The sequence below is a fragment of the Micrasema longulum genome, unplaced genomic scaffold (genome assembly GCF_059751315.1).
Source record: "Micrasema longulum isolate JH-2025_06_02 unplaced genomic scaffold, ASM5975131v1 h1tg001873l, whole genome shotgun sequence".
Classification (NCBI taxonomy): domain Eukaryota; kingdom Metazoa; phylum Arthropoda; class Insecta; order Trichoptera; family Brachycentridae; genus Micrasema; species Micrasema longulum.
In genome coordinates this window covers 12,470-36,905 of record NW_028279047.1, presented here as the reverse complement: position 1 = coordinate 36,905, position 24,436 = coordinate 12,470, and the positions used below count along the sequence as shown (strand labels likewise).

Genomic DNA, 24,436 nt, shown 5'->3' with positions numbered 1-24,436 from the left:
AATAGGGTGGGCTGATATATTTTTTCCGAGTTTCGAAATGAAAGGGGTCTCAAAAATTTGCCTTTTAGATTACACGGAATGCAAAAAATATCCAAAAAAATATTCGATACTACTTTTAGCCCTCAACCGGAGCTTGAAGTTTTCGAAAAGGTCGTTTTTTGCTAAACCGGCTGTCATTTCGTATTTAAGTAAGAAAATCAGTCCATTTAAATTTTATAATGAGCATTAAACCTTATTAAATAAGCATCTAAGGGCGTGAGCAGCAGTTTGTTTTGTAATAAATGGGTAGCATTATTTTAATGAGCCATTGTTTTCGTCAATATTAGCCAGGCGCTCAACGGAATCAGTTCCGCGGAGTGTACACTTTTTGCATTTCGGTAGTTTTAAAACGTCTTCGAATCTGTAATGTGATTAAGTTATAGCTTTACTAACAAAAAAATATTTTTATCATATAGATAATTTACAAAATGTTCAGAGGGTGATAAACTTCAAACCTCGGTTGAGGGCTAAAAGTAATATGGAATATTTTTTTTAATAATTTTTACGTTCATTGTGATCCAAAATGCAACTTTTAGACCCCTTTCACTTTGATGTCTAAAAAATTTAAAAACTTTATACCTCATCGGCCCTCTCTAATGCCCAATGCTTTGCCTTTTAACCTTTATGTAGGCAGAACGAAAATATACTTTTAGGTTTAATCAAAGTTTATCATGAATTGTAATAATGCAATTAAGGAGTAAGAATATGGTAATGCTGTTTTGCTCGTGTTTTAATTCATGATAAAAAATGAGATCACATTTGTACCTTAAAATATAAACCGCGGTAATCAATATTTTGTGATTGTGCGATTTCCAAAATATGATAACTTTTTAACCAAATGAGATAATTTCAACAATATTTTGAGTTTGACAAAATTTTTGTGACGAGGACTGGATTCAACTCCCCGCGGAGCTGTTAATATTAACATATTACAACAGAGATGAAGCACATTTTAGAGAAGGTAATATAGAAGTCTAGGCATCTACAGGGGCTTATGACCTGTCATTGGCTGGTTTAAGTGGCCACTTTGCGCACTGTGTAACATTCACCATTCTGCCCATATATATTAACATATATATTCCTTCAATTCTTTCATCTGTTGATGTTTGTGAAGTTAAAAAGCTAAAACCTTTATTTACGCGGGTGAGATTCATCTAATTGAATTATTTCACCTGCATACTGGGCAGCGCCTGAACATTTTTTTTTCAAAATGTTAACAGCTCCCGGGGAGTTGAATCCAGTCCTTGTCGAAACGGCAAAAAGTGGGCTCCTGTGTTTTATCCTCTAAGGTACAGATATTATGTATCTTATAGGATACATTGCCAAAATTAGGGTTAAGGGCGCGAAATGGACAAACAAGGTATACTGTGGGTTTAACTAAAGTTTTAAAATATGTACGGTAAGAAAAATATGTAAAGTTTACTAAAAACAAACTATTTATTCTATATGTAATACGTGAACACAGATAATCATGCCTAAATATGGGCAAAAATGCTAAAAAAGTGTTAATTAAAGACACAATAATTGTGTTTTTTAATTATTAAAAGACGAATAAGCATATTAACTTTAAAATATTTCCTGAATACTAAAGATAATGCCGATAAAAAAAATATTTATTTGTTTCGTCATTGTTAATTGTTAATTTTCATTAATTTTACCGTGCGCGATTTTCTTAAAAATTTGTATGGCGTAAGCCGAGCAAAATTAGTCAAAATAATTAACTACCTATACAAATGCTTTACTAACCTATTTACAATGAGTTTTGTAGAAATTAGTTGGAATGAAATATCTCACAAGTTTTGATATAACACACAAGCATGTTTGCATGAATAATGCCAAGCGTATTTTTTTAAAACTGACCTAATTCAAACATTAAAATTCCAAAACAATACAATAGATAATTGAATGAAAATGATGAAAAAAAATGTTTATATATTAGTTAATATCAAATTTAATTTAATTAATATTAATATTGTGAATTGAAATTAGTGGAAAAATTCAGTTAAGTTGTTGCACTTAGTAAAAAGAATATAGCGAAAGATGTACGCTTCAAAAAATGTACAAGTAAATAATGTTTTTTTTTTGTGATAAAAGAAATATTTGCGTTCTTATGATTTACCCAAATATTTCATTTTGAGGGCCATTTTCAACGAGTTGTAAATAACTCGCTATTAGAAAATGGAATCAAGTTGGGGTAGAGTGGGATTTGAACCACGGACCTTTGGTCTGTGAGTCCGAGACACTAGCCACAACTAGACCACAACCCGACTTTTTTCCTTTCCATAACTTGTTTGGTCCCCCACAGGACCAGAATGAGATAGAAAAATTTAATACATAAACAAATGCGATAAAAAATCTAGCGCCATTTTCTTTTTCTAGCGTCTTTTTCATAGCGCAGTTGTTCTGTGCAACTCTGTAACATTATTGTTAATTAACTTTTAAATCTAAAATTATGAAAAACATAATAATCCCATCACTGCACACTGCACAGGCGGTGTAGTTTTGAAGTCTCAGTGGGGATTTTCAAAATCACAAAGCTATAAAAAATGTTGATTGTAGGATGCATAAAAATAATTTCTTTTTTTTTGTTAACTTCGATAGTACATATATTTAAACAAAACAACCGAGCTTCCTCATTGGCATTGGTCTGACAATACTTATTAAATAATCTATTTGTATCGGGGTTGCAGAAAGTAGTGAAGGCTCAGGACAAGACATGGCACGAGGAGCACTGGTGCTGCACCGGATGTCGCAAGCCCCTGGGGGCCGCATCCTTCATGGAGAAGGAGGGCAAGCCCTACTGCCTGCCGTGCAACACGCGACTGTTCGCCCCCATCTGCAGCGGCTGCCACGAGCCCATCTCCGGCAAGGCTGTTATGGCCTTAGAGACCAAGTGGCACCCCGACTGCTTCAAGTGTGAGGTGAGGAAACCACATATCTTTATACTATAGCCGCAGGTATATATATATATAAACTTGCGGTTTTCAGCGAAATGTAGATCTTTGCGCTTCGCGTGTTCGCAGATAATAAAATTTTCAATCTAATCTGTAAAAAAAAAGTTAAGAGCATTCATCTTTCTTTCATCGACCTACCAGGGTTGCATTCAGCGAGAATGCATATGCAAAAAAACGGAAGGATGTTGTTTATTTTGTGTTTAAAAAAAATTATTTTTGAATGTTTACAAAAAACATTCGTTTTTATGAATCTCAATCAGATTATTTTCTATAACCTTTTTCTTATTATGATTCCTAATTTCTAACCATTTATTTCTTTTAACCGGATTTTTAGTAATACTAAAACAATATCAACCGATATTCAACACATTTTTGAAAATCGCATTCATGAATAAAGTGCACCCCTGTTGGTGAGAAGTCCAGAGTTTGACGTTTGCAAAAAGAATTCTATATTTGAAAATAAATTATTTTATGTTTTGGAATTTAACCATTAACAAGTACCTAGGTACCTAATTAAAGTCAATATTTCCAAAGAATTACAAAACAAAAAATTATTCATTTTCAAATATAGGATTATTTTTGCATATCTCAAACTGTGTTCTTCTCACCAACAGGGGTGCACTTGATGAAGGAATGCAATATTAGTCATATCAGTTAATATTATTTTATTATTACCAAAAATTCAGTAAAAAGTAATCAATATGTATTTATTAGGAATCTATGGAAATAATCTTATTGGGATCCATAAAAAACTAATGTTTTTTGGAAACATTCAAAATCAAACTTTTTTTATACACTAAAAATAACATCTTCCCAATTTTTATTATATATGCATTCTCGTCGAATGCAACCCTGGTGATGGATAAAAACAAACATTCACGCTCCTAATTTTTTTTCTACTTACTTTTCTATTGAAGATATTAATAGCTATAAACACGCTCGTGGCAAAGATCTACGTTTCGCTGAAAACCGCACGTAAATCGGCCCAGTAGTTATTCAGTGCATCGAGGACACACACGAACATTGCCTTTTATATTTACAAAATAGATAAAGCACTAACTTGGCGATAATTCATTTTATGATAATCAATAAGAGCTCGTTGCACAGGAATTAGGTATGTTCAGAAATTCAATGTATTTATACAAAACAGAGGTGAGGATAGAGAATTCAAAATTATGAGAGTAAATTGAATTATTTTGTCTTAAGGATCATTAACAAAGTGTTTCAGGTTAACTAATGACTTAATATAATGATATTTCTAATGAGTTTAAGTATTGTATATATATATATATAGATTATATGTATTGATACTTTTGTTACCTTACCTCTGTTTTGTATAAATACATGGAATTTCTTAAAAAAGATACCAGTCGCGAAAGCTATGAAACCGGTCACTAGATATTCCAAATTTGTGGATTTAAGTATCACTCGTCTTTTATTTCTATAATAAATTGCATTATATGTATGTTTGGAAAATGATAAAAAAAATAAAAAATTACAGCATCAATATATTGATGCTTGTCTCTCTTGAAGTGCTAGACTGATCGCCTTACCTTCATGTAACAAAAAATGATCGCAAAAGTAACATAATGGATAAGAGGGTGATAATAATGAATTCTTTGTCAATTTGCAGAAGTGCTCCAAGCCCATCCCGACCGACGCCAAATTCAAAGTGAACAACGCGAAGGCGTATTGCGCTAACTGCAAGTGAAGAAAGAAGCCAACAGCACATGTGACGGAGAGAGAGTGCAGGAGAGGCTGAACAAGTATACCTTTATTAATATTATAAACAAACATATTTATTGTACTTCTTCATGTAATTACTTTTAATATAACACGCGCCTTGCTTGTACGAGAGAGATTACCTCCGAGTATCTGTGTGTTGATAGTTAAGCGTTGCACAAATTTAAAGTAATTATTTTATTACATATTGTTTATATTTTTGCTTAAATATATATTGGAGAAAATGTAACCTTTAATACCAAAAACTTTAATGAGCGAATAAATTATATTTAACGAATCTGGTTTGTTTTATTTTAAAATTCAATATGTCAACAAATTATTGGCATCGTGTAAGTGATTTACTGATATTTATTCGACAATTGTAGTCTGCATTACTTTACGGGCTGGTTGGTAATGCAGACTGTAAATATAAGTTAGAAGTTAATGAATAGAAAGCAGATAACTGCTAAACTGCCAATATGTACAGAAAAACAGATCCATATTATCCGCAGAAGGCATATTCAGCAAGCGAACTAGCATTTGTACCGCTTTTGGGTGTGTACAATAGTGCATGAGATCTCGTTCTAGTATAATTATTGGGAACATACAAACTGATCTCTTTCAGGATATTTGGATTATATCTGTACCTCAGAGGCAGACGGATGCAAATCCAGAATTTGATGAAACGACATTTCGATTTTGTATCCAGTTTATGATCATGTCCATTGATTTTGAAGAAATGTAAGTCTTATAATGAAAGAACCAACGTACTGAGATACTGAAAATACAAATTAATGTTCTGAATTATTATAAATCACTTAGAGAAAGTAGATTCTTTAGGCCATTGTTGAACATTTGAAGTATGGATTTGCATCCGTCTCCTCTGAGGTACAGATATATACTTTTAGAAATCAGCTCGTAGAAATGTTTGACGAGAAAAATTTGACAACAAGATTCGAGGGTGTTGTAATCCAACATCCCTACTAGAAATAATGATGGATACAAGAATGGATAGTTACCATTTTCTTTAAGACATAAGTATCGCAAAAATCACCTTTGAACCTTCTCTATTTCAAGGATGTGGTTTGACTCAGAAGGCTCCCAAATGATGGAACAGTATTCTAGTATGCTGCGGACTTGCGTATAATACAATGTGCGAATTGCTATAGTATTATTGAAATATCTAGAGTTTCAAAGTACAAATATAATCATGTGGAACTTAAATGCGAAATTCGCTTAAAAAATTATACTAAGATTTTTAATTTATAATTCCATACAAAAAAAATACTCCCAGGAGTTACGTGCAACTCATTTCGGGACAGAATATAGTAATGTAAAAGGTAAAGTATGTGATACATAACACTGAAGTAATATTACAAATAAATAAATTCATAAATAGACACCACCATTTCGACATTTAGGAAAAGAAAAATGTATTATAACAGATGAAGGGAAAAAAACACTTATGATAAAATATTTCCTTCCACATAAGGCTTCAAGAAGTATTGTTTGAGACTCTCATTAATTTTTCTCTCTCTCATTTTTTGATATACTGTAGCAGTCCGATAGCCTGTTGTATTCACTAAAAGCAAGGCGCAGCAAAGACCTTGAGCCGTACTTAGTATGTATTATATCGGTGGACATAACAGTTGAAAGTATAGCCAATATAATAAGTAAAAGAATTGTTATTTATAGTTTATTTGAAGCAGTGTTCTTGAAATCTCATAATATAGTACGACCAAAAATGGGATTATTTCAGTCAGTTTGTAAATGTCTTTGACATTAAGGTCTAAGAAAATAAATTAAAATCACTTACATCGGGGTGGATCTTCTGGAAGTGTTTTGACAAGAGGGGAATCAACACGTTGACCAGATCTTTGTCATCAAAATGGGAACATGTGGCAGTTGCCGCTGGTTCATGGATTGTTTTGAAGTCCAAATTTTTGGGGAAGCATATCCTATCCGTTGCGTTATCATTGTCCTAAAAATAATAATAAAATAAAAATATGTTAAAGTGCAACTTAGCCCTTAAAAAAGCAGACCAATAAGATTACTTAGGGCAATGGGGGTAGTGTACCCAGAGATTTGCTTAAATTAAAAGTAAGTAAGAAAAGAGCCACGAAAAGAGTTCATGGCAGACCAATGATTTATATACATATATAAGAATTAAATTGCTGAGGGTTGGAGCTCCTACTCCAGTAAGAGTTTGACAGAAGACACGAGGTTGCTGTTTAATGTGTATTTATTATATGGAGATTAAATAATGGTTTGAATTATGTCGCACAACGATGTCGGTAGGAATGATGTTAACATACTGCAAGACGTTGCTCTCGTCATTATGTGCAATACTGTTAGTCTTGTATTCAATATTCAATATAAAATGTTGACTTGCTTCGTCGGTCGTCGATCTATATTTCATGGATCAATAGACTATGAACCTCACATAAAACAACATTACTATTATAAAAACTATGATATCAATGAAATATTTTGGTTTAGTTTTACGATTTCCTAATGAAGAGCCATACAAGGCAGACCAGAGTGACAAAAGAGATGCAGAGCTTTGTTAGAAACCAATCCAGAGGATTGAAACTAGAAGAAGAATGAAGGTAATAAATAAATTAAGAATTGCAATAAAATCAATAGTCTTAGTCCACCTCGTGGTCTAATGGTCAGACTCGGATTCAATTCCCGACAAGGTTAACATTAAATATTTATTTAAAAAACTGGTCTCTGGACTGGTACCTATCACATAAGACTGATCATCTTATGGTCTTGTAATAAAAGTAATGATATTGACGCTGCCATTGTTACCTATACCAATGTAGTGCCTTATGCACCATTAGGTATGGAGAGAGGAATGATGAATTATTAGCTAAGATGTTTTATAAAAAAAAAAACAATAATTGTTTTTGGGTTGTCAAGAATCTTAGAAAGATATGTGCAGTAGCCGGCAGTAAGTAACAGACAACGGGCTTAAGAAAGAGACTGTCTGCCACAATCGGCTAACTTTGGCTTTGTAGAATGTTGTCTCTGTCGCACTAATCGACAAGGACGAATGACAGAGAAGCCGAAGTTAGCTGATTACGGCGGACAGTCTCTTTCTTAAGCCCAATGTCTATTATTTACCTCCGGCAACTGCATATAATCTAAAACATAATTCATTGCTTAATAGCTTTAAATCTGTACAAATTTTCAAGAAATTATAAATAAGGAAATAAAGAAATTGTATCAACTTTTATCATTACAGTTATTCCATGATTGCTTCTTAGTTGAAGCATATGGTGTTGACAAAGAACATCCAAGTTAGGTGGGTCTCCCCAAGTTCTGACATGAGATGACGACAAATGTCAAGGATGCCAAGAACCCGATGCTCATTGTAAAATAGGCAAGGCTCTCAGGAGGTATTTGCACCATGTGACCTAGCTAACTGCTGCTACATACTTACTTGATCACAAACAGAGTTAGGTTTAGTTGTGATTTTGATTTCCATATCATTGTGTGGTTTATATTTCTGCCGTTTACTGTGCTGGGCGCTGTTCGTCTGTTTTGGAGTGTTGGTGTTGGCAGAGTTGTACTGATCGGTGCACACATTTCTACCAAACTTCCTGTAAGTGAGTGGCTTGTTCGGCGTAAAGATATGATCCGTCTTTAGCCAGCCTTTATTCTGATTCGTCTGACTGCAAATTATTTAAAACGTTGTTCAAATTTATTTTGAAATTTAAACATGAGTGAATAAACTCACGGATGATGAGATAAAATTTAATTAGAAGATGTCGAAGCTTACATTCTCGTTGTGCTTTTGCTTTTGTGCGGTCCCGGGTTCCAATGCTTATTTTGGTTGATCATTTTGGAAAGTGGCTTAGTTCTATACATTGAATATCGATCTCCTAAAAGAAACAATTATTTTATAGAAAATAAGTTTCTGATGACAAAAATGGATTTACCATATTTTAAACAAAGTACTCAATAAACGAAGGGAACACGACAAACATGGGCTCATCAATAAGCAATGAATTTAACAAGAGAGCAAAAATAATAATAAAAATCTTGTTTGTGGAATACTGGATTCATACTGTTATGTTCACATATGACCCGGAATTTGTGATTTAAAAGAACTGCGCTCAAGATATTGGTATTTTTTAATCATCTTAATCTTGGTAGGACTGTGGCAGCTGTGTAAACGACCATTTAGCAAATTTTGATCAATTTTCATTAAAAAGGTCATAGCAAATCTGTCACTATCGTTCAGCGTATAGTTGCGGGTGGAGACCTGGATGTATGAACATATTAATGGCGATTTGATTACGTTGAAGGGTATAAAATAAATATTATGAATAATTGAGCTAAACTTGTTTTTTTATACAAATTCCAGGTCATATTAGTACAAAAGGTATTTTTGATCAAATCGGTTTTAAATTTAATTAATGCAAAACATATTTTTACACAGAAGCATAGAAAAAAAGAAGAAAAAAATCCACATAAAAACTCCTTCCTTGAACAGACTGAACCATCGCATTTTTCATTGTGTTTTGCCAGCTGTGACTATGTTTTTCCTATAATTTATAGGACAAAAAGCCACATTTAGTTAGTTCCAAATATGCCGTTCTACAGAATTCATTCAGAAGAAAAATAATGGCATATTTATCATGAAAATCAAACTAGCCCATTTTGTCTGTGTACCCTTCATATTGTAATGAATGATTTTCCAAATGAAAAAAAGACAGAATTTAATTTCTGCTTATAACTAACATGCAGATCAATATTAATTGTGAATACAGCCAGACAAGAAAGGGCATAGAATTTTGGAAATGGTTGAAATTAAATATGTGCAAACCTGACATAGTACTCTCAATTCTTTTTCTAACTGGATTCTGACTTGATAACTTAATATTTTGTTCGTTATAGCCACTATAATAGATTCTGCTGTCGGCTGATTTCACCTACAGGAATACAAACAAACATTTTAACACATAAAATCTGAGCCCATAAAAAAAATCTTTGATAGCAAATGATTCTAACCATGCATAGAAGACATTTATCAAAACATAAAATATATATTCAATATTTTACAAATTACATCTTATTTGCTTTTTTGGATCTTCACAAGGAACTTTTTAATGATATTATAACTTTCTAATAATCCACTTAATCAAATAACTAAATGAGCACCATGATAGGGATATATCAGGTTTTTTTTTACAATTAAAAATTAATGACGACATAGACGCTGTGTGAGGTAAAAATTGGCTGCAAGCAGCAACCGACTGAAAGAAATGGAAGGATATGGAAGAGGCCTATATCCAGCAGTGGAGGACAGAAAGCTGAAGAAGAAGGGTATATACTGTTGAGCAAAAAATTATTTTTTTCGTATTTATTAGTAGCACAAAAAATGATTTCAAATTTTATCATTTTAAATTCCCATTGCATTGGTCACGTCACGATTCGGTCAAATTTCAACCTTTGTTTGTGACCGCTTAAATTTAAATAGAACATTGTCACGAATCTTGACATCACAACTGTCAAGGCCAAACATGTTGCGTTAAAATTATGAATGATAACATGTTAACAACAATCTACAATCTGTATTGAATGCCGCAGCGGGACTTATTTTCGAAATCTCTTAGTTCAGTCATATCACTCCACTATTTCGGGAACTACACTGGCTACGTTTTCCACAGAGGGTCGAATACAAACTCTGTTGGCTTATGTATAAGTCACTGCACAACTCTGCTCCGGAATATCTAAGGGAACTATGCATTCCAGATGAACTAGCTGACAGGCGTCTAACGCTTAGATCAAGTAAACCTTGATAAAGAAGCTAGTAAAACTTTGGAACCGGTCGGTAGAAGAAGAAAAAAAGTGGTTAAAAACAAAATGGTTTTAATTATTTTATTAAACATCTTTAATTTAAAATTAGGCAAAGAAACGGAAAGATTATTTCAAAAAAGAATCAATATTTTGTGTTATATTGTCTTTTATTTATTTACCTTTCTTGGTGCAACTGCTGGGGACAGAACCTGATATTCCACTATAGACACAGAATGTGTCGAGTTGTTGTCATCTGGGATTTCATTCAAGGACTCGATGAGTTTTTGGCAAATGTTTTCCAATTCCTGAAATCAAAATACCGGAATGGCAACAAGACCACACTTAATTGATTAGAGTAAACAAATTATATTTTATTTTAATTAACTTAATGCACCAACTATTATGTTTGTACGCTTTATATCACAAAAGTAGCCGGGGGATCACTGATTAAACCTGAGGATTTTAAAGCGCTCGACCCTATCTAATAGCTTGATACTTTAAGGACCCGGGCTTGAAGGGGGAGATTTAGCAATATGAGAACACTCGCATTTTACTCAGTAGCCAGGCTCTTTAAAAACCTAGGCTTAGAGGATGAGATCTAATTTACTGGGACTCGTCACAATAGATGTCAGCTTATGTAGCTCTGACCAGTACTAAGTTATTGTGCTATTTAATTATTGTGAATTATTGTAAAATAGAAACTATAAAATGGAATCTACTGAAAATAAGTAACTTGGTTAATAAATAAAATAAGGGAATTGGCATCAACTATAACGAATGTTTAAAAAAATTAATTGTATATAATTTGTATCTTGACACCAATAATAGTCATAATTTTGTTGTAATAAGATGTTGATTAAGTCGTAGAGTAGTTTCCATTGAAGAAAAAAATATTTAAAAGAAAATACAATATAATATGTTGGTAGTAAAAAAATTATTAAAAAGTGAATTTTTCCACACCTTTTTTCAAAATAGATGGTACAGAAATTCCATTCATGACTTTAGTAAAAAACTTAGGCATTATCATTCATAAACAATTAGGGTGGCACTATCAGGTTAAAGAAGTTAGTCATAAACTTTATAGCAGTTTGCACTCACTTAAAAGATTACAGAATTTCTTGCCAATTAATGTTAAGCGAACATTTGTCCAGAGCTTATTCTTCCACTCCTTGATTATGCAGATGTATGTTATCCAGATGCTAACTCTGAATTATTCGATAAGTTGAAACGATTGCAGAATGTTTGTATACGTTATATCTTTGATATTTGCAAATTCGACCACATAACCGAATATCGCACGCAACTACACTGGCTCAGTGTGAGGCATAGAAGAAACATTCACATTCTATCACATCTTCACAATATTTAAAATAATCCCACTTCGCCTGTTTATCTGAGAGAGCGATTCCAACCTCTATCACAACACTGACTATCTCTCCGTTCTAGTAACAAGAGAACCCTTTTAATACCACTTCATTGCTCTAATTTTCTTGCCTCCTCTTTCACAGTAGTAGCTGCTCGATTGTGGAATAATCTACACACTAATGCTAGAGACGTCCCTTCTTTATTTACATTTCAGTCAAGATTGAAATGTCACTATCTAAATATTGAAGTAGTTCCTTTATCCTTCTTCTTTCCTTCCCATCCCCTCTCCTCTCTTCATGGTATAGTGTTATTTTTCAAAATATTTTTTAGTTAATCTTTGTTTTTAATTTAGTATAAAATCGTAAGATTCAACATGTCTATGTACTTGTAACTTTCTCAAACTGAATGGAAAACCGTTCGGCGAACCCAAAGGTAGGTAGAAAAAATTGCCTTAAGACAATATGCCCGCCGTCATAAGTATATAAATTGTATATGTATATAAAGTGTTCAATAAATAAATAATGTAAGGGTTTAGATAATATAAAAATCTCACAGCATAAGATGCATCCGTAGGATCCTGATGAGAAACACAGACTCTGTTGATCTCTAGAGTCAGCTGAAGAAGAGTGTGCAATTTCTCCTGTGTGCCTCCGAATCCCCACACTATACGCATATGGCGTTGGAACATCTAGAAAAATAACAGGATTACAATCTGAATAATTAATCGATTAAAACAAGATGTAAGTAAATAATATTTTTATTTATATCCCTACAGAGATGAGGTAGAATTTTTTCAAATTCAAGATTCAGGATTATGGATATTCGAGCGTTTACAGGGCTTATGACCTGTCATTGGCTGGGTTAAGTGGCCACTTTATGTAGGTACTACAACATTCCCCATTACGCTTATTTAGCGAATATCCACACCAGGTAACATTTTTGGTTTTTGTATATATGCTACTAATCAAGAACCTCATCTCTGTAGGGATATAAATAAAAATATATACCTACTCCCGTCTTGGGAGAAAATCCAGATTTGTGTGCAGGTACACGAACCAAAAAATGTAAGTAAATAATAATTAATTTGCTTTTTTGAATTTGAGTTTAATTTGAAAAGCAAACCAATAAGAGTAAAGTGGAATTTTTAAATACACCGAAACTTAAACGTGTACAAAAAAAAAACAAATGACACTTTTGGTTCAAAAATATAGAAAAATATATAATTTTACTGAGCACGCATAAAGACAAAAAAGATTTTAAATTCTTAAAAAAGTGGTAAAATATAAGTTATGCCATGATGGACTGCTGTCGACGATACGTCATTAGTATTTCGTGGTTTACCATCTGAAGCAAAGTCTGATTATCTTACTTTCTATAAATGCTTAAAATACTCGGTAATTGGTATACTATTGCATTGCACAATGCAGAATGAAAAAGATGATTATGAATATAGTGTATGTTGTGAAATGAAAATAGGAACTTTACCAAATATGCTTGGAAGAGGAGTTGGTGTAAAGTGATGACACTTTTGGACTGCGCAGCATTTTGTTTCCATTGATTGTATGGAAGACAATAATTGAGGGTTTTGGTGATTTCATTCAACTGTAATGAAAAAAATATACACATAAATAAAAATAAATATCAATGGTAAACCGGTTGTCTATGGCTCGGAAGCTTCAATTACTTATAATCTTAAAATAACAATTAGTTGCCAGCAAATATACATTATAAGACTGGTTGCTGTATGAATTAGATGAAGAGACATAACATTTTAGACTAAATATTTCATTCAATAGGTGCAAAGGTTTTCACGGTCACTGTTGTCAATATGTTTCTTTTTTGGGTGATACCGCGTGTGTTGGATTTGTTCCGATGTTTCGGCTACCATTGCTGGAGCCATCTTCAGGTAAACTGTGTGTTTTGTAGAAAAAAGTATGTGTTTATGGACTAGTAATTTGTACCGTGTCACAGTCGGCAGTAGGCAATAGCGGAACACTTTATAGACACCGGACATTTTTTCACCTTCGAAACAATTTTTTTACATAAACCCAGTAATTACAGTGCACGAATAATAAAAGAGGCAATTGAAATACACAGACACCCAAATAACATAAACAAAAATGACGGGCGTAAATTAAACTCAACATGGTTCTAAGCACTACATACTACACAAATTAATAGAAATATGCCTACTGCCACCTGCGTCAGGGTACAAATTACTGGTACATAAACACATACATTTTTATTAAAAAACTCAGTTTACCCTGAAGGTAATGGTAGCCGAAACGTCGGAACAAATCCAAAACACACAGAATAACCCAAAAAAGAAACAGATTGAATTATTTTTTGTTGATTATTTCATCCAGACTGTGTAATTTACTTTTAAACAATAAGTGCATCTTTCAAAGCAAAAAACTTTTTGGGTTTCCAGACTGATATCTCTGACAGCATCAGCACATACCATTTTACCTCTCGGCTTCCAGAACTAACCTGCCTCTGTTCATGCCGATAGGAAGAACAGTGAATATTTGAATATGAACGTACCGACAGTTAAAAATGATTTGTTTTTTTGTGGTTTTGTACAATTCTATAAGGTGTTTTGAAGTAATTAAAAAAATTGTCAACAAATTTTTTGTAGGATTTAATTATGATAAAAAGACACCTTATCAGTTGAGATGTTTTGTTGTTCTTGCGCAAGTACTATTTATGTTTCTTTTATTTTCAGTTTTTGATCGTAGTTGCATTTCACATTAATGTAGTTTTTTTATTAGGTATATAATTAGACGATAGACAAGCGAATTTTATTTCATACTAACATGTCTTCCAACTTGGTACAGGTGATTTCTTGAGAACCTGGCACAGAACTCGGTAGCTTTCTTCTGAATTTGAGCCACCTCCACTGAATCATCTGGTACTCGGAAAGTATTCAAATTAGATCTAAAACATAAAATAAACTGTCATCCAATCGAAGTTGGTGAAGAATGTACTTCTCTTTTTTCCTGAATTTAATTAAGTAATTATAATGTCCTTCTGTATCTTCTTTATGCACACAGATGCCAAGACTATCAGAATACGGAGAGGTGTTTCGGGAAGCTTTTCTCGTTCGGCAAAGATGCACTTTTCCAACTTAAGTCCTTAAATGTGGTGTGTGGAAAGCAAATTGACATCAAATTAAATTTTATCAACAATATCTTTAGTGTTTTAATGATTTGATCAAGATAAATAGATATATTTTTATATTTTTTAAGAAAAGAAATATTTGCGTTTTTATGATTTACACAAATATTTCATTTTGAGGGCCATTTTCAACGAGTTGTAAATAACTCACTATTAGAAAATGGAATCAAGTTGGGGTAGAGTGGGATTCGAACCACAGACCTTTGGTCCATGATTCCGAGACACTAGCCACAGGACCACAGCCCGATTTTTGAAAACAATAATATAATATAATGATATGGAATCCCCAGAATGCCATATATATAACAAGAAGAGAAAATATTCAGAACAAATTTATAAAGTGCCTAAAATACAAAACCGGTGTTTCTTATGTATCAACTCTCGCTGCCTCCACCTACCATGGAATCACTTCTCTACAGTACCGCAGAGTGTGTACGGACCAACTACTGCTTCACGAAATTATGACAGGAATAGTTGACTGTGCAGAATTAGTTAGTTTAATAATAATACATGTGCCAGCCAAGATTTGTAGACGGTACCATCTGTTTCATGTATTAATAAGTAAAACATTGTATGTTAAAAATACTTTTTTTTGTAGGACTTTTTCAGTGTACAATACAAAATTTAAACACAGACTACACAAACATCACTCTGCCAGATTTAAAATTGACACTAAAAATGCATTTTATAAATTAGTAGACATTATAATAATAAATATGTACATCTCCCTTCCCCTTCTTATCCTCTCTTCATGCATCCTTGTCATAATCCCGCCCAATTTACAATAACTTACTGTTCTTTTAAAAAATGTATTTTCTTTGATTATTAAAAAATATATACATGAAAATAACATTTTTATATGTATAAACTTATATGTATTTGTATAATGTGTATTATTATTTTCTTTACTAACTTTGTAGACTTTGTGGAAATCTGTTATTGGTTCTAAGTTTATACACTATATCTGTTTGTTTACTATAAATATGTATGTAGAACTGATGGTTTCCCAAATAAAATAAAATAAAAATAAAACAATAAGTCTTGTTTATATTCTAGTGGAAAATATCTAATTCTATCAGATTGTAAAAATTTATTAAATATGTAAAAAAAAAAAACAGTCCATTAAATGTGTGTAAAAAATACTCACCCAATAAGTTCTAACACTTGTTTCAATTTCAATCTGATCGCTTTCAACTTCTCAGTTGGGTCAACATTTCCATCTCCAGATGTTTCGGCTCTGTGAGATGACACGAGAGTGATGTTGGAATACCCTAAAGCCTTCTTTTTGTTTGCCCTCATCAAATACTCACTCATGTTGGTGGCAAATTCTTCATCGGTCCTGATTTGCGAAAAATGTTTTGGATCTTTATTTTCTTCATCCGTTTTGAACTGGAATCAAAACACAAGGTTCATAATAAATAGAGGTATCAAGACAAAAAAGACAAGAACCATTAAAATAAAAAAACAATTTATAGAGTTAAAAAAGTTTGACAAGTAATAGAAAAGTTTTATAAAGATAATGACCATAGAGACACTGACAAGTTTGATTAATATCAACCCACAATCGCCATAACATCATAACTGACAAAACAATACTTTACAGGAGAACACTTCTTCCTCTCAATTAACAAGGAACACACTTTGAGAATCAGAGTCTGTCTCCACTATTTATTTTACTGATATCAATAAAATAAATATTTGAAACATAACTTGGTTTTCTAAGTTTATTCCTAAATAATTAAGAAGAACAAATATTCTCCAATATAATATTGCTGCAGTCGGTTTATGGAGATAAAAACAAGCTTCATAGAAATAAAGACAAGTTTCAAAAGGGTAAAGAGAAGTTTTTTAGATATAATAAAGAAATAAAGACAAGTTTCACAAAGTTAATGGCAGTTTACGGCATTTCATGTATAAACAAAAGGACACAGATGGAACGAGAGTTGGCAGCCAGCAAAGCAATCAAGTGGCTATTTTTGACACTATTAAAATCATATTAAAAAAGACAAAATTTGTAGAGATATAGACAAGTTTCATAGAGATAAAAAAATAGTCATAATAAATTCAAGAGTCATTTTAAAAGGTACTATAATAACTTGTAGTTGATGAACTAGCTGACGGTCTGTCTACGCTTAGATAAGCTACATCACAGTGATAAAAAACGTCATTATACCTATAGGTATTGCTTATAAGCAAGCAGCGCACTAAATTTGGTGATGGCGTGTCGAAAGCCCTATGGCATGAAATGCTCTCCCAGGGGAAGTGCGATTCTGTCGGAGAAGTTATATAGAAAAATTAAAAGCCCACCATAAAAAGACAAAATGGATAACTTTCGTGAGATTGGATCATTCTGGATTCTCCCTGCAACTCAATGGTCAAAATATTGAGTTGATAAATTTAAATACCTTGGCAGTATGATTACCAAGTCACTCGACCCAGATATGGAGATTAAATGCTGAATTGAATCAGCACTTTCCACCTTCACAAGATGAGGTCACTCTTTTGTGACAATAATATTCATTTTTAAACTGCGTCAAAGAATGATCAAGTGCTGTGTGGTCGGCTCTTTTATATGGTTCAGAAACGTGAACCTTAAAAGTGAACCATGAACCGGTTTGAAGCATTCAAACTGTGGTTCTACCGCAGAATGCTTCGCATATCATGAACTGAAATGGTGACGGACTCAGAGGTCCTACGAAGAGTCAATACCAATATAGAACTCTTGAAAATTATAATATTTTTAAAATTAAATGATTTAAAAAAAAAAAGACAATTACCTTTGAAGCTTCATCGTCACTGTTAGATTTAGTAAAATGGTCTTCTTCAAAATTTGTAATATTAATGTCCAATTCTGTTTTGTCAGATGTACAGTTTTCTGAAATTAATTTAATTAAAATTGTAAAAAACATGCAAAAATAAACCATTTTTGAGTTTGTGTAAACGTTCGCAGACAAGGACAGGATTTCACTTTCGGGGAGTTACTAAGATTAACATATTACAACACTACAACAGAGATGGAAACCATTTTAGAAAAGGGAATGGAGCAGGCCAGTGACCTGTCATTGGCTTGTTTATGTGGCCGCCTGACATAATCTGTAACATTCGTCTTTGAACATCTGAAGAGCTGAAACCTATATTGATGCGGGTGAAAGTCATCTGACTGAGTTATTTCACCTACACACCAGGCAATGCCTGAAAATATTTGTCTTTTATATTCAGATAAATTTCCTAATGACTGACTTCATCAAAAAAATCATTAAAAATGCATTAAAAAAAATATTTACTTATTAAACTCTATTGTATGTGATTTAATACCAATACCAATACTGAATCAACTGCTCCACAACTGTATAGCTTATGTTAGGTTTTTGTTATTTTCATTGTGTGTTTTATAATATAAATAATATAGATGTACATAAATGCCTTGTTTTTAAAACTGTCTGAATATTTGTTAATTATGTTGGTTTTTTCAGTTAGTCTTAATTGTTTATTCTCAAATGTAATTTCAAAAAACTAAATTGTTAAGTGTCCTCGGCACGGGAAACCCCAGTGAGGTCACATTATTTTTATTATTAATTATAGTTTGTAAGCAAAAAATATGAATGAATAGATAAATAATATATTTAAAAGAGTACAAAATAACTCATTAATATGCTGGATTTCTTATGGCTTTTCTCTAATGGTAATACAAAAAAAATAAAATTCATTGGGACCTACCGTACATTCACGGAGACTGGACCGTTGTCCACGTGCAAACCGCGAGCCCACTGCGTGATATCGCATGATTAGCCCATTTCATCCACGGCGTAAATCTACACGGCATGATAAAATACAATACAGTGGATTTATATTTATTGTTTAGCAATTATTTATTTATTTAATGCCTGGCAAACGCAATAACCAGTACACCATGAGACTGACTAATCTTCAGTCGATTTCTTTTTGCAGGATTTTTACCTGAGAGTACTCGCTAAATTTAAATAATGATTTTGATCGAATTATCATCTAAATCTCTTTTGTTAAGTTTTACTACTTATGGTATTTAATCGGGTTGTGGTCCCGTGGCTAGTGTTGTGGACTCACGGATCAGAGGTCCGAGGTTCGAACCACACTATACCATTACTTGATTTCTATTTTCTAATAGTGAGTTATTTACACCTCGTTGAAAATGGTCCTCAAAATTGAAATATTTAGGTAAATTATAAGAACGCAAATATTTTATTTTCCTAAGCAATATATTAACCGAGGTGTTTTATTTATATTTTTATTAACATCATTAACTATGGAGTTTTATTTAAAAAAAAAAAAAACATTTAAATAGGTACAAACGAATCAAATAAATGTCAATCCACTATAATTTTACCGTGCCGTTAAGATTTAGATAATATGTGTGAAATAGGCTATTCTCCGTCGGATATCACGCGGCTGGTTTGTTTATTTGGAAATTCTTGTAGTAATGAACAGACTTTACTAGTAATATTTAATTAAAGTTTTTTTTTTTAAGTTAGTCATGGAATGTGCAGTAGTAAAAAAGGTGTTAAGAACATGAATTAAAATAAAGAAAATGATACCTTTAGGATCCGGCAAAAAAAGTTTCTCAATCTGACTTGCGCAATAATTGGTCCAAACAGTTTCATCCCTCTTTTTTGCTCGTTGTCTTCTTACTTTACCAACTGCTAGTGATAGATCCTCTTCTTCTATAAACTAATGGAAATTCAAGTAGAATTTAAGTAAGTAAGTAATTTTCTCAGGTACAAGTTTTTTAAACACACAGTTTCAGTTCGTTTTTATCCAACAGACCAAAACACAAATCAGCAGAAATAGAGCTTTATAGTTTGTTTTACAAAATAGGCGTAAATAATGACCACAACTTAAGGTGATTCTAAACGAAAATATAAAAATAATTATTCATAGATGGTGCTTTTATAATTGTTTATTGAAAAATGACATTTTTAAGTTTGAAATGTCATTTTTCAATAAAAAATTATAAAAGTGCCATCCATAGAATTAAAAATAGTCCGGAAGGAGCGTAGAATCATATTAAAATTCATCGGATTGTGTCCAATAATCCCCCAACTATGCCCCATTTTCGCTGCGCGCATTCGCGATGTCACCGCATAATGTTGCACGATGGGAAAAAATATAATCATAACACAAATGTGAGGTAAAAAAAAAAAAGCAACCTGTTAATTTCTCTAAAATTTTATTGTGCACGCGGAAATATTGATTGACACAACAGAGTAGATAAGTAAAGGATCATTTAATAAGAGTAATTGAATTAATGAACTTAAAATTTAAAATATAAAACAAATTTTATTTTACATAAAACAGATATTTTTATATAATGTTAAATCATATTTGATGTTTCAAAAATAATGTCGGCCAAATTTCCACCACAGAGTTGATTAATCCGAGGTCCAATTTTCATTAGTTCTCTCATTAGATGAGCAAAGTAGGGTAAAAAAAATACGAACCTAGCAACACTAACGAAATTTCCATTTTGTTTCTTCGACAATCTGACAGATGGAAAAATAATTCAATTTTTAAGTAATGCATTTGCTGAAATGTGAAATGTGATACCATCCTGTTTCTTTAAGATCCTAGCAGTATTTCTACACTTTAAAAGGACACAACACGGCATAGTTGAATTCAAATCAGGATTTGCGTACTGAGCGACGTCTACAAAGAAACCTAATGGGTCAAAACGTAAACCTACTCATTTATGAGTAGTTTAGTCGCCCTCTGTTTGATGTGCGTATGCAGTTTCTGGACTATTCTTAATTCTATGCTATTAACTCAGTTTCGTTCAAAATGGTCTGTTGGACAAAAACGAACTAAAGCGAATGAGGTTATGTTAATATAAATACCGAAATAACACGATAGAATTACTTATAATATTAATAAAATAACATAAGAACTTTTTGATAATCTAATAATAACTTTACTAACTTGAAAACGACTATTTTTCGAAGATTTTGGGTGCAGCTGACAGTTTCCTTGGTTGAAATATGACATGATTTGATAATATGATAAATTGAAATTAATTTGTTATTTTAAGTAAAAAGCATTTGTATTAATTTAAGACAGTGAACGGCGAGTAAATAATGCTCAAATTCAGACACAACTTAAAAAATCACCGAGGCTAAAATGTATTCGAAGAAAAAAACTATCCGGTAAGTTGTTTTTTCGTTGATTGTTTGATGTGAAGTTAGCGCGCGTCGATTGTTTCCATAGTAACTCGATTGTTTGGTAGTACGCGATCAGCTGTTCGTTGTCAAGGTATTTCGTGTTTTTATAAGGTGAGGAGAAACAAGAGTCAGTTATTATTTGTGGCATTATAAGTTCATTTTTTCATTCCAAATTAAAAGTAAATCATTTTATCTCCGAGAGACTGTGGGTTTTTAAGTTATAACAATGTTTTGGGAGATTAATTTACGACGAGGAATATAGCAGAATGATAATCACACTCAATGTACCTACTTAATTTTGAAATCGTCAAAATTTCTGGATTTGAACTCAATTATTTGGAATTCGGAACGTAACCTCAAAATTTTAAGTACATTTTTGAATCGAGATGGATAGATGCAGTTCGCGGGTGGTGTTTTTCTAAGTTTTTGTTAAATAATGGACGCTCCAACATTACCTCCACTGACCAGACAATATCCTCAATGGAGCAGAACTGCAATGCTTAATATATCCAACCCAAAGGAGTTTACAACGAGAATAAGGGTGAGCAAATAATTATTAGTATTAGAACCTTAGAGTATATACATATACTCTAAGATTAGAACAATACGATGACAACCGCTTTTGTAAAATAATGTACAATCACAAACCCAAGCATGTCTTTTTCTGCTTTCAATCCCGGGATTGGTTGCATTAGTTTGCAGCAAACACTCGTCCATTCATTTCGGTCATTTATTTATTAAAAGAAAACAACAGCCATTACAACAACAAAAAAATATTTACAAGTAAACCAAAATTATTGGCCAATTATAGTTTTATATACATTACTAAATACAATGTCAAAAAAAGAAGAAAAAAAGCGTACATTGAAATAGCCACTCCGCATCATTCCACACGTAAAAAATAAATAAAATATTACAATGAAAATGAAATAATTTTTTTTTTTTGTTTACTCGGACTTCAAAATCCCTTTGCTGGCGGATCCATGCGAAGTAATACAGAGCTATCAGTCCTCCTTTCTTTCTTCTTTCAAACAAGAGAAAATAATTACAATATTAAAGTGTACACACAAATAAAATATTATGTAGGTACAGTTAGATTAAATTATAATTATTATTTTTAATTAGAGTTCTAGAATTTTATTTAAATTTGTTTAAAGTGAGGAAATATATATCTATTTCAGCAAAAAACGTGTTATAATTATTAACAATTCTAGGCAAAAATGCATTCTTATTATTCGTGCTTGAAAGATCAACATGAAACAATTGTTGCAGCCGAGTTGTACGTTGAGGAATACGAATTTAATTTTCTCAAGCAGTTGAGGGCAATCTAAATTGTTATTGCATATTTTGTACAGGAAAACGGTATCATTGATGATTCTTCTAGATTGTAAGGTATCGAGTTTGTGATGTACTGCAGCTTCTTCATAGTTATTGAAATGTAAATATTGACGATAGTTAGGTGATTCAATTTTTTTTTTGAATTCTTTCAATTCTTGAAATATATTTGGAATATTGAGGAGACCAAACAGTTGTACAATATTTAAGGATACTGCGTACATGTGCAAAATATAGTGTTTTTAATGTCTGTGGATTGTTGAATGGTTTACAGGCTCTTATTATAAAGCCCAATGTTTTGTAGCTTTGCTTACTGTCTTCTCTTTATGTTCTTCATATCTCAATTTTTTATCCAAACATACTCCAAGGTCACGAATACAGTCTACTTCAGTAATTTTGCATGCATTTATAAGGTAAAAGGATGGTATTATTATCTTATTTCTGGGAAAGGTCACTTTGTAGCATTTGGAGACATTTCATTAAAGGAAATTATCATTGCAGTATTTAACGACCCTATCTAGGTTATTAATACCTCCTTAAAGATTTAATTTTGGTAAAAAAATTCATATCGTCGGCGTACAGGGAAAAAAGGGCAAATTAGCGCAGTAAAGAATATCATTTATGTAAATATTAAAAGGATGAGGACCTAGAATCGATCCCTGGGGAACTCCTGAGGGGGCACATTTAAATAAAGATACAAACCCAGCCACAACTACGGCTTGAAGTCTTTTTTCTACGTAAGAGCAAAACCATGTATGTAGATCACCGTGAATTCCAATCAGCTTTAATTTTTCGTTAAGAACCGTCTGACAAACTTTGTCGAATGCTTTGGAAAAATCCGTGTATAAAACGTCAACCTGTATTATTTTGTCCATATTTTTTTTTATGAACGCAGTCAGTAAAATGCACTAAATTGGATGTAACAGATCTTCAATGAACGAAATCATGTTGATTACTGTTTAAATATTGTTTAATAGCGGGATAAACCTGATCGTAAACGATAGATTCAAACATTTTACATTTTACATAAACATTATATTGGCCTATAGTTAATTTATTTCATTTTTACATCCTGACTTGTATATAGGTATTATCAACACCTCTTTCCATTGTTTCGAGAATATGCCTTCACGAATAGACCATTTAAAGAATATTTCTAGTGGTAAAGTCAAAGATTTAGAGCAATTTTTGGCGAAGATAGTGGGAATTTTATCACTTCCAACACCTTTACTGACGTCAAGTATCGCCACCATATAACAAGTGGATTTATTTATTTTATTTCATTTATTTAACTTTTTGTACGCTGACGGGCTTATTGCCAAATGACAACTTCTTTCAATTAATTAATAAAATTAAAGGTGTTAATTAAATCCGTTTTATTTCAACACGTATGCTAGAAAAAAAATTGATCCGAAATTAGAACTAGCAATATGTGTATATAAATTCATTCATAAGGAGATGCAGGAATACCGATCTCAATTATGTCTTCCTGCAAAAATAACCACTCGCTTAGTTTAGAAGATCGCCGTATTCTATTAGGCATGGGGGGTCCTTCATGACATACTTAGTGGATACCTTCATAGTCCGGCTCTTATGTCGGAGTTATCATTAAAATGATTCAACTTCTAGATATCATGACAATTGATCAAAGAATCAAATTCAATGTTGCCAATGAAATAAACAAAATTATTAAAGGAATAGTTCCGAGATATTTTCAAAATAAACTAAAAAATAATGAGTTCTTTCATAACTATGCAACAAGAGGATCTAAAAATATAAGACTGGAAAAGAAATCAAAAGCAATGTCCCAGAACTACCTAATGTACAAGGGAATACAACTATTTG

General features: G+C 32.3%; 1 protein-coding gene across 1 annotated transcript; it reads right to left on the bottom strand.

The window, feature by feature from the left end:
• Positions 1 to 343: 343 nt before the first annotated feature.
• Positions 344 to 21,272, bottom strand: LOC148273680 (uncharacterized). Its single transcript, XM_088238355.1, has 13 exons — positions 21,018 to 21,272; positions 19,640 to 19,772; positions 17,846 to 17,943; positions 16,216 to 16,457; positions 14,708 to 14,828; positions 13,377 to 13,493; positions 12,445 to 12,579; positions 10,706 to 10,831; positions 9,553 to 9,658; positions 8,503 to 8,605; positions 8,164 to 8,395; positions 6,532 to 6,696; positions 344 to 400 (listed from the first exon to the last, which is right to left on the bottom strand). Exons 1-13 carry the CDS (start codon positions 21,081 to 21,083, stop codon positions 344 to 346), a joined length of 1,701 nt encoding a protein of 566 aa, XP_088094481.1. The 5' UTR covers positions 21,084 to 21,272.
• Between the last annotated feature and the right edge of the window lie 3,164 nt (positions 21,273 to 24,436).